Here is a 17182-nt window from a genome sequence, read left to right as displayed (position 1 = left end):
ACTGGCACCCAGATGATAATTTCCGTCGCTTGATTTGACACTGGGACAATTCAGCTGAAGTGCTGTGATTGCCCCATCGTTCTTTTTTCTGCCGCACTAAACCAAAACAGATAGATGCTCACCTGTAGATTAAAAAAGGAAAATTGTCTAGGTTAGGGTTATTCAACCTGTTTTTTTGTTTAGTTTTTTTCTCTCCGCTTCCCTTTTGAGACATATGCCTTTGGCACAGACGTGCAAACAATGAGCTAATTACTTTTCTGGTAACAATTACCGAATGCTGTAAGCATGCTAATGAAAAGAAATATGGCTTAGCCACTCTTAACAAATTGCCAGTGGTCTTTGAGCGGTCAGCCACTCCTGCGAGGCCCCACTTAGGCAAGACACATCAATAAAACAATAAAACGTCTTACCTGCTAGGAGGGAATTTGGGATGTTTTATGGTGGGGGGGGGGGGGGGTGGCGTGACCTAGCATTCTCATTGATCAACGTGTTCTTCTTACCCACGGCATTGTTTGAAGTCGCTATGTGTGGATTGTCCGGCCATTCTCGTCTTGACCTCCTTATCTCTACCTTGAAGGATGCAATGTGTCTAAAAAGCTAACATGGGCCAAGGTGTGTGTGTGTGTGTGTTTCTCAAGCCACAGTATTTGAGGTTCTCGGGAGGCTTAAGAAAGGCTATCGGCATTATGGCAGTTGTTTGCCAATCTGTGTGACCTTAATTGCTTTAGAACACTGTTGGTTATGTCTTAACAAAGCTAGTTGCCCACAGAGTGTTTGAGTTTGAGGGTTTTTGTAATAGATTCAGTTGTCAAGGTCCCTTGCCAAAGCCCTCCACTTCAATAATTCCACAGGTTTGTCTCTTTGTCCTTTTCACGGTCACATACAGTAGTATCCAACCTCCTGTTTCCCTATACATGTAATTAAACATTGACCCTTAGTTTTTTACCATTATGTAGCCCTGCAACTGGACACCCGCCATTCAGCACAGCGCATCAACATGCTTCCCTTCAGCAGGCTATTTTGGCTGTGAGATAAAGGAGTCATTCTTATAACAAGGCTCCAATATAATATGGACAGTGAGACTCAAAACTCACACTGCTCGTAAAAGGTCAGAACGTTAACTGTCTGCCCTCTGTTTCTCTGCATAAATCATCATAGCCTGCTTTTATAGGACCTAATCCATCTACCAAGCTTGAGATCTGTGACGGGCCTGCATGTGTGGAGTGATAACACCTCTGGTGGAATAGTGTTTTGTGATTTATCGCAGGAATAAAGTTGCACTCTAATGCTCTCTCGGAAGGATACATGGTGCAAAAATTGCATTCATGTTTATTGTTATGCTCTGATGTATTGATTTATGAACGATAACATTGTCTTAAAACCGTAACTACCCGAAAAGCATGGTCTTTGACTGTAAGGATGTGAGCAGTAAATTGATTTCTCTAATGTGACCAATGCCCTGATATTGTGTTGTTACTCTACAGGAAGCTGCACAGCGGAATGAAGACCTACGGATGTGAGCTGTGTGGGAAACGCTTCCTGGACAGCCTACGCCTACGGATGCACTTGCTTTCTCACTCAGGTAGGAATGAACCCTTGTCTGTGCAGAAATACAGTACCTGTATGTTTACATTTATTCTATCATTCTGGTAGAGACATGGTTAACAACATGTTGTAGATTCATTTTTGTTTCCATTCTACACTTTATTAGTGTATTTGTAAGCTACATGGATGCATCACAATATAGGAAATTGAATAGCCTAAGTACTGTATTGTATGCACACTTCATATGCTAATTTCTCTCCTGAGCTGATTTGATTTAATGAGTTGATGAAGACCCATAATGCTAGATCTATGTACTGATTAACCCCAGACAGTATCTTTAAATCAACATTCAGTATTGCTATCGGCCCATTGGTTAAGGCCCAGGCCATGACATTAGCCGTCTAAAAGCCATGTAATTCAACACACAGGGGCTATTGATCCAGCCAACCTGACACTCGCTCCACAGCAACCCATGGATTCTGGGCCTACTTAGCACAGTTGGGCTTTTTTTATTGAAGTTATTTTTTTAATGGGGAACTGAACTCCTCTCCTAGGGCCTGAAGTGCAGATGGTTTATAGAAACTCTTTAAAAGCCATGAGACTGGATTCCCTGTAGGTGGACCTCAACCATGTGTGGGTCTCCCCTTACCTCTTCCACATGTTGGTCTGATCTGACTTGGGCCACCCTGATGATATATCTAACTAAAGACTATATATTATATTTAATATTTTTCCACATTAGAAATTCAAGACCCTATGGTTAGTCTCAATTCCTCTCTCTATGTGAATTAATTGTCATGTCATTGTCATTTTGTACTCCCTCACAGTCATGTTTGAAGGAGTTCTGTACAAACAAATTAATATCTCTCAATTAATATCTCAGTATCCAGGAGTCGTGTGAGTTGGGGGGGGGGGGGGAGGAATGTGGCAACAGTGGTTTTGATTTGTCGCCGAGGCAGCCTTCCCACCATGTAGCGGTGGGGAGATGAATGGCATCTCATGCTGTGCTGGTGAATTGGCTCTATGCACAACTCAGCATGCAAAAGGGCTGCTTTTAAGGAAATATCTGATGTTTATTTTTGAATCCCCCTTTCTATCCTCCCGGCAACGCACACAAGCTCCAAACCCACAAATACCGCTATGTTCACATTCATGATAATAAAAACCAATGACTGTATTGGACCGCCTGTGACATTTATGAATACAAGAGTGCAATAAATGTCGGCTACCCGGCAGATTCTCAGCCTTCCCTAGTTTTTCTCTTACTCCTGAGCCAAAATGCCATGACCTTAAAGACTCTCTCTGAGATTCAGGGGAGTTTGCCGTGTATCGTAAGCGTGCAGATGACTCCTGCTGCGACAGTAAGGCGGTGCGTGTAATCAAGAAGATCCTCCGGGGAAGAATTATTGCGCAGTAGATGTAAGAATGAGTCAGGGTAATCCAGGGCTCAGACGCTCATAGCTTTCGAGAAGAAAGACTGGAGGAGAACTTCAAAAGACCATTCTATGGTTCTCCTTGCTCCCTGGCCCTTTGGAGATGAGTCTTTAGTAGCTGCTTACCGTTTCAGAGACAGAGCTGATAGGCCTTAGTCTCCCAACCTTGTGTTAGGTTCAGATCTGGCACAAGGTTTAACAGATAAACCATCAACCAAGTCAATCAGGTGATCTCAGCAATAGTCGGATCAATCATTATCCGAGCTGTTTGCCAATTAAATAGTTACTGAGTCACTTTGCTATCAGCAGGTGAGGGAGTGGGTAAATACTGCAACCTGATGGATTAAGATGTTGATTGAATATCTTGGCAACCCTCTAGAAACGCTCTATAGTGTATTGACATTGACATTGCGAGGAAATGGAAAACGTCTGCCTTTTTACACACATTCTAAACTCTAGGAAGAACCACAAAAGCCCTCAACAATAAGAGTGAGTGAAGGATGTGGGCAGTGTATTTTTAGAACCGCTCCGAAACGAAAAACTTTCACGGGCTGGTTGACGCACAATATCAACCTGTACTCTTGTACACGTCAATGTTGACTCATTTGTGCTTTGGTCGGGTGTAAAAAGCAGACAAGCGCTTCTATCAAGACAGCGACGGTTAGGGAGAGACAGCGAGGAGGCAAGACTCTTTGATTTTTTTCTTCTTTTTTTTTTTTTTTTACGAGACTTTCATTTTTTTTTTCTTCCATCCCTTCGTACATGTTTCGATTTGTATCATCTCTCTCTCTGAAATGATACCTTACAGGTCCCTTAACCTACACCTCCCCCCCACCCTCCACATACCACTCCTCCACCCACCACCCATCACCTAGCCTCAGAGAGAGGGAGAGAGGGAGAGAGGGAGGGAGAAGTAGGAATGCTTTTTGGTATGCATGGTGTACTTTCGTGTACCATTTCAGCCGTCCTTGCCCCTCCCCTGCCTGCTCCACTCTGCTTGTGCAGCCTGTCTCTCTGTGCTTGTTTTATCGGGGACTTGGCAGCTCGCCAGTCTGGGCTGCCTGCCACTGCCGAGGGTACAGTATGTACAGTGAGTCTTGTGCCAGTTTTTTTTTTTTTCCACGTTGTTGTTTGTTATGAGTGAGATTTTTTTCTTATTATTGTCTGATGCGTAGTGTTTGCTAGTGGTGGTAGCAGTGGCGGCAGAGGAGCAGGAGTCGAGCCATCTACACGTCTAGCACCATACTGTAAGCTGATGAGGGCATTGTGGGAAGGGTTACAATGTGACATGGGGAGCGTGCCTGTGTTTCCCCCAGGTTAAGGTCACCATGGCCTGGGAGCCTTGTCAGGAAGGCAGGGTAGGGGAGGACCAGTGACTCAGCTGTTTGGGAATGGAGGCTTTTCCTTTTAGAAGGTGCAGTTGATCCTGTGGCTCGGAAGAGTGTGTTTGGAATAGTCTTGGGACCAATTGGCCCACAAAGAGGTTTATGATTCATAGTTTGTTTTGAAAGCAGATTGATGCTTTATGATGAGTTTACTCATCTCGTCTCCTCCCAACCTCCCACTGGCGTTAAGGCTCAATGAGTGGAAAATATTTGCGCCATCTAAGCAACTTTTTATCTTAACATCTTTATAGATTAAAAAGTGTGAATTCTCTGTCTACTGAACATACATGGGGAAGAGTTACTGGATTAACCAACTGTATATGCCATGAAGTAGCAGAAATGGAAGCCTATATGAGCTTTGGCTTTCTTAGCACATCAGAAATTGTATAAGATTGAATTGAATGGTCCCTGTCTGTCACAGAGACAACACATATACTGTACACATACTCATGCCTTAGACACACACAGACAAACACACCCAGGCCACGTGTGCACGTCCAGACTCCCAGGGCTGTGTCATTAGCAGGCCCGTCCTGGCCGCAGCAGCCCCGGCCTGATTAAGTCTGGGCTCTATTCTCCAGAGGGGCCCGCTCTGGACCTCACTTGACTTCATTAGCTCAGCTGTCTGAGGCTAGGGAGGGGAGCAGGCCCCCCTCTCTCCATACACAGACACACTTCACTGCAAATCTACACACACACACACACACACACACAACAAGACAGCATAACTTTACTGTACATCTTGATTCGTCTTGACTATTAATTCATGTACTGAAGTCTGTCATACTGTATCATCCCTGACTGACAGTTGAAAATGTTTTATTTAATGGTTTTCTTCTGTTTGCTGTCCAAACTCAGGAAGTCATCTGGATGGCTGATGAGGTATATCTTGCTCATATCTGATCAAATTGTATTGATTTATTTCTATCTTTGGCAATTTTCAATATTCAAATAATACAACAATAAAGTTTTCAGATGATACTGTGTTGGATTTCTGTGAGTGTAATAACAGTTTTTTTTAGAATTAGGGAAGATTTAAATATTCTCTAGCCTACTGGATATTTCGATACACCTTGAGATAATCTGCTAGTTAACTTCCAGTGCACCTGACTGACACCTGCTCCCACTCTGTGTGTGTGCACCATATAAATGGCTAAAGCATTAAGACATTTAAAAATGCAAGGCATTTGGAAAACGAGTGCAGTGGAGGGGGGGGAGAAGGAAGAAAAAGCGGAGACGAAAGCATTTTTCTCTCCCTCTCTCCCCTCATCCGTCTCTCCCCTGTCGGAGCCGAGCTGAGCGGAGCAGTGGGCCAGGGACTCGGAGCAGTGGAGGCTTTTTTGGCTGCTCTCCAGCTCTCTTCCCTCAGAGTGATGACATCATGGTTGTGCCGGCAGGTCTGGATGTTCTGCCAGAATTCCAGAGCGTTTATGATCGCTCGCAGATGTGTGTCCAGGAACATACTGTACTCTACCCAAACCAGAAATTAATGAAACTTGACTGCCTTCCAAGCCACATATTCCAAAATAGAGGAGCCTCGCCGCTGAATTGGACAAGGAGGGAGGGGGAAGGGGGGGAGATGGTTGTTTTGGAGGAAGAGCTCTATTAAAAGCTTGAATAAAAACCTAAAATGGCCCAAACGCTCAGCGATTTACACTTACATTTTTCACCACAGCTAACACCCTAGCCCCCCCACCCCCCCACCCCCCCCCCCCCACCACCACCACCACCACCCTCCCTTCATTCCCCAATCCCTCCCCTCTTCCCTCCCTCCCCCTCCAGTACATTAGCACAGGATGACAGACAGCCTGGATAAATCGCCCAAGCTTCTGTTTGGCCGCATGCCCTAACTCCTCTCTGGTGGTTTAAACCCATAATACTTTCCTTGACCTGTTGATGTACATTAAACCCCTATTTAAAACAACACTTGAATTATGTGGGGCATAAATCTGCCTCCATTATAAAGGGGGGCCAGGAGAGATGATGATTGGGGCCCCGGCATAATGGCCCAGTAATTGTCCGGCGACTTCTCTCCTCATCAAAAAGCGCTCATGGCTTGATTTCTTTTTATTCCCATCTCACACACCCACACAGAGAGGGAAGTGGAGAGAACTGGTTTAAGAAGTCCATCCACCTCGAATGTGACTTCACTGGAAATAGTGTTCCCTCAGTTGCTGTGCCCTTTCATGAGAACTCAATGTACCTTCGCTGAAAGAGCCAGGCTTGGCTATACAGTACGTGAGAGATGACTCCTATAGTTGTTAGTCGTACATTAAAGGGCCTCTGGCTCTGTCAAGGCTGTGGATGTTCCTCTTTAGATGTTTTATCCATTTAATTCATCTTGATACCCTCAAGCTCCTCGAATTTAACTTTCCTCAAAAAGAATTGACTGTGTTATAGTATTTGTCAAGTTTTGTAAATCATTCAGTTACCTTGCTGTTTAATTAGATGCTAAATCATTACTTTGTACTTAGTCTTTTAAGGTTTGACCTTGCATGCTTTATTGCAAGCCTACACATGCATTAGTTGTATTTAATTGTACGTCTAGTGCCACACAGATACAAACATCAGGACAGTCTGTTTTGTTCTGATGGCAAAAACATGTGGCCCCAAGCCGCAGATCCTCAAATGGAGGCCACTTAAATCAAGTCAACACATTGATTATCAATGATTTATGACAGCTCTCTCCTCTCTGTGCTTTCACCTCACTCGTCGTCCGTTGAATTAGCCTACCTCAGCGAGACATATTATTTATGGGATATTCACAATCATCTCATACCATTATCTGTCACCTTGTTAACAATTTTCGGCACAAAAAGAGCCAAGAGAATCTAAAACTAGCCATAATACCCCCTCTGTAAAGAGATCTTGATCTTATTCCTTTGTTGTTGGGGTATTGCAGCTTTAAATCCCTTTGGTTGCTAAGTAGCGAGTGCCCCTGTGCTCTAATGGGCTGATTTGGTATTCAGCTCGATGCCGACTCTTATTTTTGTATGCGAGACAAAGTGTTTTGATGGAGGGTGATTGCGGCAGCGTCTGGAGGCTGTTTTTGAGTTTTATGGGCTGTACAGTACACTGTGTGCCTTTGCTAAAACGGAACACAGACGATTGAATTTTGGATTTGCTTCATCATTTTTCTCCTCTAAGCAACTCCGTGTGTGTGTGTGTGCGTGCGTGCGCGTGGGAAATGTCGCTCACTGAAGGAAGGTGCTGATTAATTTGTTCTGCTAGAAATGCAAGTGATATAGCAGAATTCACACACACATTCACACACTCTCTCGTCTACACGGGAGAACACATTTGTTAGGTTCATCGTGCTGCGATTCATGGGGAGGCGGCTTGAATTGAAATGCTGGTCTTCTTCCTAGAATAGTGAACGAAGGGGCTGTGTGAGGACCATCTTTTGTGTGGTCTCAAGGTGTTTTTGAGCCACTTTTCAGTGGAAGATTCTGAAGGCAGACACATTGCATGTGGCGTACTTACATTTACATTTAAGTCATTCACAGACGCTTTTATCCAAAGCGACTTACAATAAGTACATTTGTCTAAGTAAGTGAATCAACTATACAACAGTCATCGTAAGTAAAACCTATGATATGAACACGTGCTATCCGCAGTCACAGTGCTAGAGAAAGGAAGAAATATTTTTCATTTTTTTACTTGTAATGTAGGTTGTTAGGTGGTGGAGAGGTCTGAGGAGGAAGAGCCCAGGTGTACCCTAAAGAGATGGGTCTTTAGTCTACAGTGGAAGATAGGTAGTGACTCCGCTGTCCTGACAGTGTTGGGAAGCTCATTCCACCACTGGAGCGTCGTGACTGAGCAAAGCGACTACTACATCCGGGGTTTGGGGACTGACCTTGGCGTACTTACATTTTAAAGTGGTTAAGCTATTTATTGTCATGGTTGAGACAAGTTAGGAATCAGTAAATATATTCTAAAGCATGCCGTCTAAAATGATAGTGGTAGAACACACCCCACATCCCCTAAATGGCAACCTCTTCTTCCCCATAATAGGAAATGTTGTAGGAAAATGTCACATTGCAAATAAGCAAGAAAATAGGCGTTTATTGGACCATGAATTAGTAGTCTGAATGATAAACTTCCTACAACGTCCAAAATGCTTTGCACCTCACAGCCAGCAATGGAGGTGCATCCAAGCTAAAATGCATGTTAGTAAACACAAGTGATCGATGTGAAAAGCTAGCACAGGCAGTAGCTAATTTGAAAACAGTAAGCTCACTCCTCCTTACAAAGCTCCTTGTAGTTTTAAAAACCATGTGATTACCCCCAAATATGTCACTCAGGGTAAAATCCTCAAACTAGCAACACCTAGCTTTTGATCTACTGAACGCATTTGGTATATGCCCACATTCGTAAGGTGATATGCACAACGATTTTAAGGTAACTAATTGGTGAAGTGTCCCTTTAAGCATTCCTTAGTAATGTCAAAACAGTGTTTATAATGACAGACAGGCATTGATATAAACTATGCTTCAGATCCATTGTAATTAATTACTATTTGATGTGATTATGTATGTTAACGTAATTTATGATAACATTTTTGTAACCATAAACAAGGCAATGTCAGGACTTGTTTGAATCCCTGTTTGGAGTTTCCATGCGTATTTGTTCTCTCATGTACAGGCCTATTTTCTGGGTAGAAATGATGATGATGATTTGTTTGTATATTGGGTTTTGTTTGTGTTCAAAGATCAAGGAATTGATACCAGCTGCTAGTGGATCTGTGATTGAAAAGCAGCGGTGTGGTGTTGAAACAGACCAAAAGAAGTGGTTGGGGTTGGATGGAGGAACGCAGTAAAAAAAAAAAAGCCCGGAGAAGTGTAGTTGTGTGTGTGTGTGTGTGGGGGGGGGGGGGGTTGTGAGAGACGCTAAATTTAAATCGTAATTGGCCGACTTCCACATGCTCGCGGGCATTTTAATGAGTCATAATAACTTAATTTAAAACCAGCTGAGCAGAAAATAGATTGGAGAGGAGCCTGTGGCCAGTATGGATTTGTGTTTTTGTCAGGCCCCACTCCCTTTCATCGGCCAGGAAGCTCCAAACATGCATACATACACGCACGCGCAGAGATAAGCTGGTGGGACACTTGGCTGGGATAACACGTGTGTGTACACTGTGTATCTGTGTATGAACAATGGCAGTTCTGACATTTCCTTTTACCAGTTAACCCTGATTCATATATCTATAAACCCCTGGCTGTGGATGCACTCACTGACCCCCCCACACTGTGCTGTTGTCTGCCCTCATGATGTCCATACAGGCACCACTGCTGCCTTAAGTGAAAACACACAGAGATTCAGACACAGTTAATAACTATAAATGTCTTTCCAACACACTTGATATCATACAGTTATTCTTACATTCACATATCATACAGTATCTTGTTCAAAATGTTGGTCCATAGACATAGTGAATAACCTACATACTGGACACAAATGGGCCGTTAGCTGCAGAAAGTGCTAGAACATGTGACGAACCAATCCTGAAGACGTCACCCACATCAAAAGTCTCCAAACAAGATGGAATTTCTGTAAGGGAGGGGAGAGAACAGCACTCATCAAAATGTGCCTCATAATGGCATAGAAGAACATGACATTGTTGTTATAATGACCTAATGACATGTCATACATTTCAGTGTGGCTATTAGATTATCAGTGTCATCTGTCACCATTTCTCAAATTAGGGGAGGAATGTGTTGGCAACAGCAGTGGCTGTGCTCGTCCAATCGAGTTTGACTGTGTAGGCACCATTTTTAACGATGGCAGTTACTCATACACTCGTGCTTTCAGGAACTTGACTCAGTGATAGAAATACCAATGGCAAAACAAAGCCTTGTTTTCTCTATTTTCTCAGTTCCATTCTTCATTTTCTGCACTCTTCTTTACATACTTGGCATCACTTATTAGAATTCAACACTCATACTGTGTCTGAGTGTTACTGTACTGTACAGAAAAAGGTTATAATATGCCCATCATGTTTATGACCCAGTGTTATAATTGATGCAATGTATTGTCCGCATGGTAATGACAATTCCTCTGTACAGTATCATGGCAATGACAAGAGGCACAGTTTGCAACATTGGTTTTCCAATCGGTTTTTCTATCCGATTAAATATTTGTGGGTCATTTTGTGACGGAAATATATTTTGTCTTGCACCACAATGCAAACCAAGAAAAAATAAAACATGATTTGTCTGCCACGTAAATGGCAATAAAAGTAAATATTCTCTCAGGCATGGTCTTTTATTGCATTATGTAAGTTGGCCGATAGCACTGGGAAACTTTTAGATCAATTTCTCAGCGCAGATTAGAAAGCGTATGAATCCCATTTATGGAAGAGCTCCCTCATGAAATGCTCTTTGAAACTTTTATATTTTCGGATGAAGAGAGAATGAACCCAGCTAAGCAAAGATCTGCCGCCGGCGCTTTCATGTAAAAAAAAAAAAAAAAGAAAAAAAAGAAGAGGGAGAGAGAAAGTGAAAGAGAGAGAGAGAAAAAAGAAGATAAAAGCACTCCCAAAGCCATCTGGAAGTAGCCAGGACACACAAGGCTTGCTTTTATGCTACTAATTCCACTGGGAGGTGCAGCATAAAAGCAAAGCGTGGATATTGTGTTATAACTGTTGCAAACAAGTAAGTGGCCCCAGAATACTAATCTCGGTGGTCAGAAGGGAAACTATTTTCGACAGGAGCAAACAGGCTTTCTCAGAGGAGATGGGCCTGGTTTATGTTAAATTGATGAGCCACGTCTTGTCTAGTCACTGCCTTTTAAGTCCCAGCACAGTCAATGGAGCTACTATCATCCCTCCAGATGTCAAAACGCAGAAAGAGATGAACTAGACTGTACCGCCACTGAACCCTTTGAACCGTACAGTCCAAGTTTGGTCTATTTATTTTGCCTCAGCTGATTCTTGGCCTTTTGTTGGCTCCCAGCCAACGGCTGTCATTGCTCAGGTGTCAGCTCTGTCGTGCCTATATCTGGGATCTGGACAGTATTGTAAAGTGACTGGGACCTACAGAGGAAGAGGGCAGCAGATCTGGAATGTGTGTCAGGACATTGTAAAAAGTTTTAGTGAGGAAGTTAATGGCCCGTCACTCTGTCCACTTTTGTAAAGAAAGGAAGTTTATGGATGTGACTTTCTTTTTTCTCTTTCTTCCATCTCTCTCTCTCCCTCTCTCTCTCTCATCCCCTCTTTCCTCCCTTTTTCAACTTTTTCTTGCAAGGAAAGATTATGGCTCAGACACCCCTCTCAGAAAAACAAATGACTTAATGGAAAAGAGCTAACCTCCTTTTGTGTCATTTGGCAGATACCTAAGCCAAAAGACTGTTTTTTTTTTAGACTTTTTAAGGTGAAGTATTCCACTAAATACTTCTACGTGTGGAATTCGTATAATTGATTTTGCTTCCCGTTTGAAGTCATCTGTAATTAACTTTTATACAGGCAGTTTAATTGGGTGAAAAAATCTTTTTGGATCTGAACGAAATAAACAAGTATGTAAATCTGTGCACCTGAGCGCAGTTAAACACTGCATGTTTTGAGCATTTCCTGTTGTTTTGCTTTTTGGATTTCCTATTATCTCTTGGCCATATCTCCAGTTGTTTCTTTTGGCCGGCAAATATGTTGTCCTGGCTGGACACTTTACTCATAGACACACTTCACAAACTGTTCTTGTTGTCTTCTTTTGGATAATCTGTTCAATCTGTATCAATTCAACTACACCACAAAATATTCAGATTCATGGCTTGCTATATAGTTTCCTAGTCTCCCCTCAAAACTACTGAAAGTTGATCATTTTCATTATGAACCATCATTTCAAAGTCATTAGTGTGGATATCTGAGGCTTCCCTACCAAACTGTTTTTCCTATGTCACATTTACTGTCCCAGAGGTCATTGTGTTGCTTGCTGTTACCCCCTTTACCCAGGCCCCCCTCCCCCCAGGCCCGCTGACTCTGGCCTTAATAAACCGAGCAGTGGCTTTGACAACGTGTGACTTGAAAGCAGGAAATAATGGGCCCTAAACGTTAAATCTTTACAGGTTATTGACCTGAGAGAGGGAGAGGGAGAGAGAGAGGGGTAGAGAGCATGCAAGCAGCAGGCACTGCCATCGTTTCAGTTTCACCTTTCCATCCCTGTGGCCATTTTGTTTCACTGTACAGGGAGAGAAGAATCATTGTGATTCTGTGAGGGTATGCATTTGTCAGGACCTGTGTTGGTAGCATTTCTATGGCTTCTGAAATCGCTCTCATGCCAACGGGAATCTCGCGATAACAGCACCGTATATGCTTCTTTTATGACTGGAGCTTTAGTCTCTTATTACATTAGAATACTGGGGCTGTCTTGTCAATGATTGATTTTTAGTGGTAAGACTCTTTTTACTTTGGCATTTACTTCTGACTGGTGCTGTTCAAATGTTTTTCCATTTCAAATGCATTTTGGACCTGGCTTCACACAGTCACCTTTTTTTCTCCAGGCCGAATATAAAACAAGTAAATGACAGCCGAAAGCACCGACCGACCTCCCCCCACCACCCTTCCACAACCTCCCATCCCTTTCTCCTTGGCCATAAAGGCATTTACAGCACAGTAAAGAGATGTCAATTGCTGTATCCAGCAGGCTTTTGCTGTGGTCTGCGGGGGTGAGGGTTCACCACTTGGTCAGACTCTCAGGTGAGTCTACAGTTAAATGGAAGAAAGACACTGCCTATCTTATCGCTCCTGCAAAGACCAACTCCACAGTTATTGATCAGCTCCAACAGATCAAAAGAAGTGTTAATGCCGTGGTACATTCCATGACCTCACTAGGGCCAAAGGTGAAATGGTGTGAGCTCTTTTCTGGAGATGTTTGATAGAGCCAAACTTATCATTGCCAGTGTGTACTACAGTATGGATGGGCTTTCCTCAGTGTATTAGTGGCCATTTTGGTCACTATAAAGCTGCCGCAAAGTTTCTTAATTTGGACCTCCACATTTGGCGGTGGTCCCCCGTAGTGGAGACTGACCAGTAGCTATTAATACCAGACCCACTGGCCCCCATGAGTTATGGCCAACGGCAGTGTTCAAGGCAGGGGGAGCCAGGGAAAGGACCTCAGGAGGTCTCTACCCATCCTCCTCATTTCCTGCCACTTCACACCAGGACAGCCCGGGTGGTTCCTCCCAGGGCTAGCTCCTGTTTCCTCCTTGTACCTTTAAGAGGCCTTTGTGTCCAGGAGCGCCAAGGCCGGGGGCCGAGGGGAGCACGGCAACATGTCATAGCTTAAAAACACCCGTCTCACCAGAAAAAACAAGGGGGTGAAAGAAAATCTGAAAACACATGGGACCTTTCACCTCTGGGGAAATGGGGGGAGAAGGAGTGAGACGTAGATGTGTTGGGTTTGCCTCTTAGTGGTAGCATAGATATTTGGGTTCTGTTTAGGATGGAGGAAGATGTTTTGGTTCTGGTTAGGATGGAGGGGGGGGGTGTGTGTGTGTGTGTGTGTGTGTGTGTGTGTGTGTGTGTGTGTGTGTTTCTGCTCAAGCTGTCATGCTAGCCTTCAGAAAGCACAGACAAGGCCGAGGCTACTGACTGAACAAGGCTCTCTGACGTCAAGCCTGGGGTGGAAGAAGGAGGTGGGGAGGAGGGTGTTGTGGACTGAGATGCCCCCGGTCTCCCCAGGGCAAGAGCACTGAAATGGCTTCATTGTACAGGGAGGAAAGAGGGAAAAAGAGAGCGAGAGGAAGAAAAAAACCTGTCTGTGACCTACTGGACAGACAAATTGGTTTGCAGGCAAAATGGATTAAGAGATTGAGCAGCAAGAAAACAAGGGTGACTGATTGTGCTGCAGCGCCATTTTGAGGGGTTTGAATTTAGAGACTGTGTGTGTTTGTGTGTGGCAAGTCAATATTTGTCTGATTTGCTCCATCCCTAGACATCTCCATTCTGAGCAGCAGACCATAAAGCTGTCAAATGTGGCCCGAATATTCTGTCTTTATCTTTTTTTTATTTCCTTTTTTCCCTGTTGATAACAATATCACTTGGAACCAGCTAACCGGTTCCTGTGTCCTTACTGTCAAGATTTGCACAAAAAACACAGGTTTATCTCTCCTTATCTACTGTACAGTGTTTGCTCACACAGTCAGTGCAATTCAGAGTATCTGCGTTTGTCTGTGGGCCGGTCTGCGTCTGCCTGTGTGTCCATGGGTACATGCACGTGTCTATAGGTACAGCTGTGTGTGTGTGTGTGTGTGTGTGTGTGTGTGTATATATATATATATATATATATATATATATATATATATACACACACACACACACACACACACAGTGTGCATGTTAGTCTGTGCCTGCATGCTTGCATGTGCCTATCTGTGTGTGTGTATCATACCATATGTGTCTATAATACTCTGTCTGTCTGTGTTATACAGTGTGTGTGTGTGTGTGTGTAATACTCAGCCTATGTGTATCATGCCTGCGTGTATGTGTTTTATGAGAGGAATCCTGGCCACGGCCCAGGATTTTTGTCTTGGTTGATAAAAAAAATTGCCCTGCCTGCTGTACACATCTACTTGAGCGAGGGAACATGCAGTTCTGGGCTGTCCTTTCCAATTGGCAGTCTCCGTACTGTTCTGTGACTGATAAGAGGGTAGTGTAAATAAAACTGTACAGCACAGCTCGTTACCGCTGAAGGGAGAGGGAGGGAGGGAGGGGGAAAAAAGGAGAGCGTGGTGTCTGTACTCATTGTTCTGACGGCACTGTGTTTTTTATGGATTTTTGCTGTTTTTTGGTACTGAGTGTACTGTCTTACGTAACAGATTTGTGTAGGCTCACTGAACAGCCAGGCTATGTTTTTGTTGGTGCTGTGTTTGTCTGCTTGAGTATTTTTTGCTCACCCTCCTTTCTCTCTCTCTCTCTCTCGTCTCTCACTCCCCCACTCCCCGTCTCTCCCTCTTCACAAAAGGAACAAACTGCATATCTTCTGTCTGATGAAGTGCTGTTGAATGGCAGCACGTTATGTGATCACATTGGAGGCTGAGCTGTTTCTGTGTGTTTGGCGGCTCAGCACATCGCGGCGGGAGCTCTGTAGACCGGGCTAGCTCAGACACACAGTGATGGTGGGAGCTAGTGGCACTTCCAATCTACCCCCTGCCCCACACCTCCACCCCCTTAGACATGCGTGAGGAGGAGGCCGCTTTCTTTCCTCGCCACCACGCACAGCCATAAAAAACTGTCCTCTCTTCTTTTGAAACACCAAAGTCCCGCTACCCGCAAACTTGTGCAATATTCCAAAGGAGGAAGCGAAAAGGGAAGAGTTGTCAGTGGCACGTGGCACGACACCCCCCCCCCCCCCCCCATTTCCCTTGGTTATTTGAAGGAACAGTTGTGCAAGGCCCATTATGTCAGGTTACAGGCTAGTTGTGGCAACTTGAAGGAGGAGGAAGTGGGAGTTGTTAGAGAACAATTATTTTATTGCGACTTCTTTTTAAGCAGTTATTTTGAGCCGCATAGTTGGTGCCACCATGGTACTACCCAGGGGCAGAGGGTCGAGGGGGTGCGAGGTGGGTGTGAGGGAGGGGGACTGTGCCAAGGAGGTGTTTTTCCTCACACCCCCTCTGTCTGGCTAACGAGACGGCTGCTATTGATCAAAGGGAAGGGGTGAAAATGTATCTCTTTCATTTGGGGTCTGTTTTTCGTGACTCCTGTAGTGCTAGCTGGCCCTGAAGTGTTGCTGACTGGGTGTTGTGGCCCCTCTGCCCTCTTCCCTGGCTCCGTAATTACCTCCACCAATGAGGTACCATGTATGTTTTTGTCTTCATAGAGAGTCAACATCACGCTGCCACTTCCTGTGACAATTTATGTTCATGTGCTCCACCACATGCCAGTTTAGCACATAGCTCTGGCTTCTGCTGGGGCCTGGTTCACTAACCCCACACTGTGCTGGTCTCACCTAGGATAGATAGCATTGGCCTTTGGCCCATTTAGTGAGGATTGCTCATATTTTAGTTGACTGAAACAGTCAATTGAAGCATGATATTCAGTGGTTATATTGAATAATCTTCATAAGTGACTCTCGGGAAGGAGCAGTGGGAAGCTGATTTTATTCATGCAAATTTAAGAAGGGAAATTCTGTCTCGATCTAACCCAAATACTGCTCCCTCTACAAAGGTTAAGCATCCCTTTACCTGACTAATTGTTGCCATATGCTCAACTCTGCATTAAACATGGCAGACCAGACACTGTTTTGAAATATGCATTGAAGAAAATCATGGGTATTACCATGGTCATTTCTGGTCAAGGCTAATAGGTAATGCCTTATGCTATCGAAGTGAAGTATGAAATCAAAGGACTGGTACAGTACATTACATCTTGAAGTGCACTATTCACATTACATATGTTTACTCTGGCAAGCATACAACCCCACCCTCGTTCATCATGTAAGTCAGTGCAATTGCTCCCTCTCCACAGCATACATTACAGCGTGTTTAGCAATGTCACAGTTGTTGCAAAACAGACACTGAGTTTGTCTCCATTTCATAGTTTTTTCAACTGAGAATTGACTTCCTGTTTTGATTGCTCTCCAATGGGTGTCGTAACCCTTGGAGACGATGCCAAGAACAACCAAGGACTGGTTAGGGATCTTCATGTCCTCGAATCATGCAGTCAGGCACACACCTGTTTGATATCTGGGTGGAGTGTGTGTGGCATGCCTGTGTGGCCAGGGAGTAAAACCTGATTCACGTTCCCATAGCACCCTCTGTGTGCTAACTCAAGGCCTCCTCACTTTACTCTGTAGTTATACTGTACTGTAATTTTAAAGGTGGTTG

General features: G+C 44.0%; 1 protein-coding gene across 1 annotated transcript in view; it reads left to right on the top strand.

The window, feature by feature from the left end:
- The window catches only part of zbtb16a (zinc finger and BTB domain containing 16a), a gene marked incomplete at its 3' end in the record, with an annotated part of 86984 nt that overhangs the window by 36734 nt on the left and 33068 nt on the right, over nucleotides 1–17182 (top strand). Inside the window, exon 2 of the mRNA XM_083665487.1 lies at nucleotides 1485–1582. Within this exon, the coding sequence (XP_083521613.1) occupies nucleotides 1485–1582 (98 nt within the window). The remainder of the gene's footprint in view (nucleotides 1–1484; nucleotides 1583–17182) is intronic.

The sequence above is a fragment of the Argentina silus genome, assembly GCF_951799395.1.
Source record: "Argentina silus genome assembly, chromosome: 2".
NCBI lineage: Eukaryota > Metazoa > Chordata > Actinopteri > Argentiniformes > Argentinidae > Argentina > Argentina silus.
Note: the sequence above shows the minus strand (reverse complement) of the source record. Positions and strands in the feature narration are given on the sequence as shown.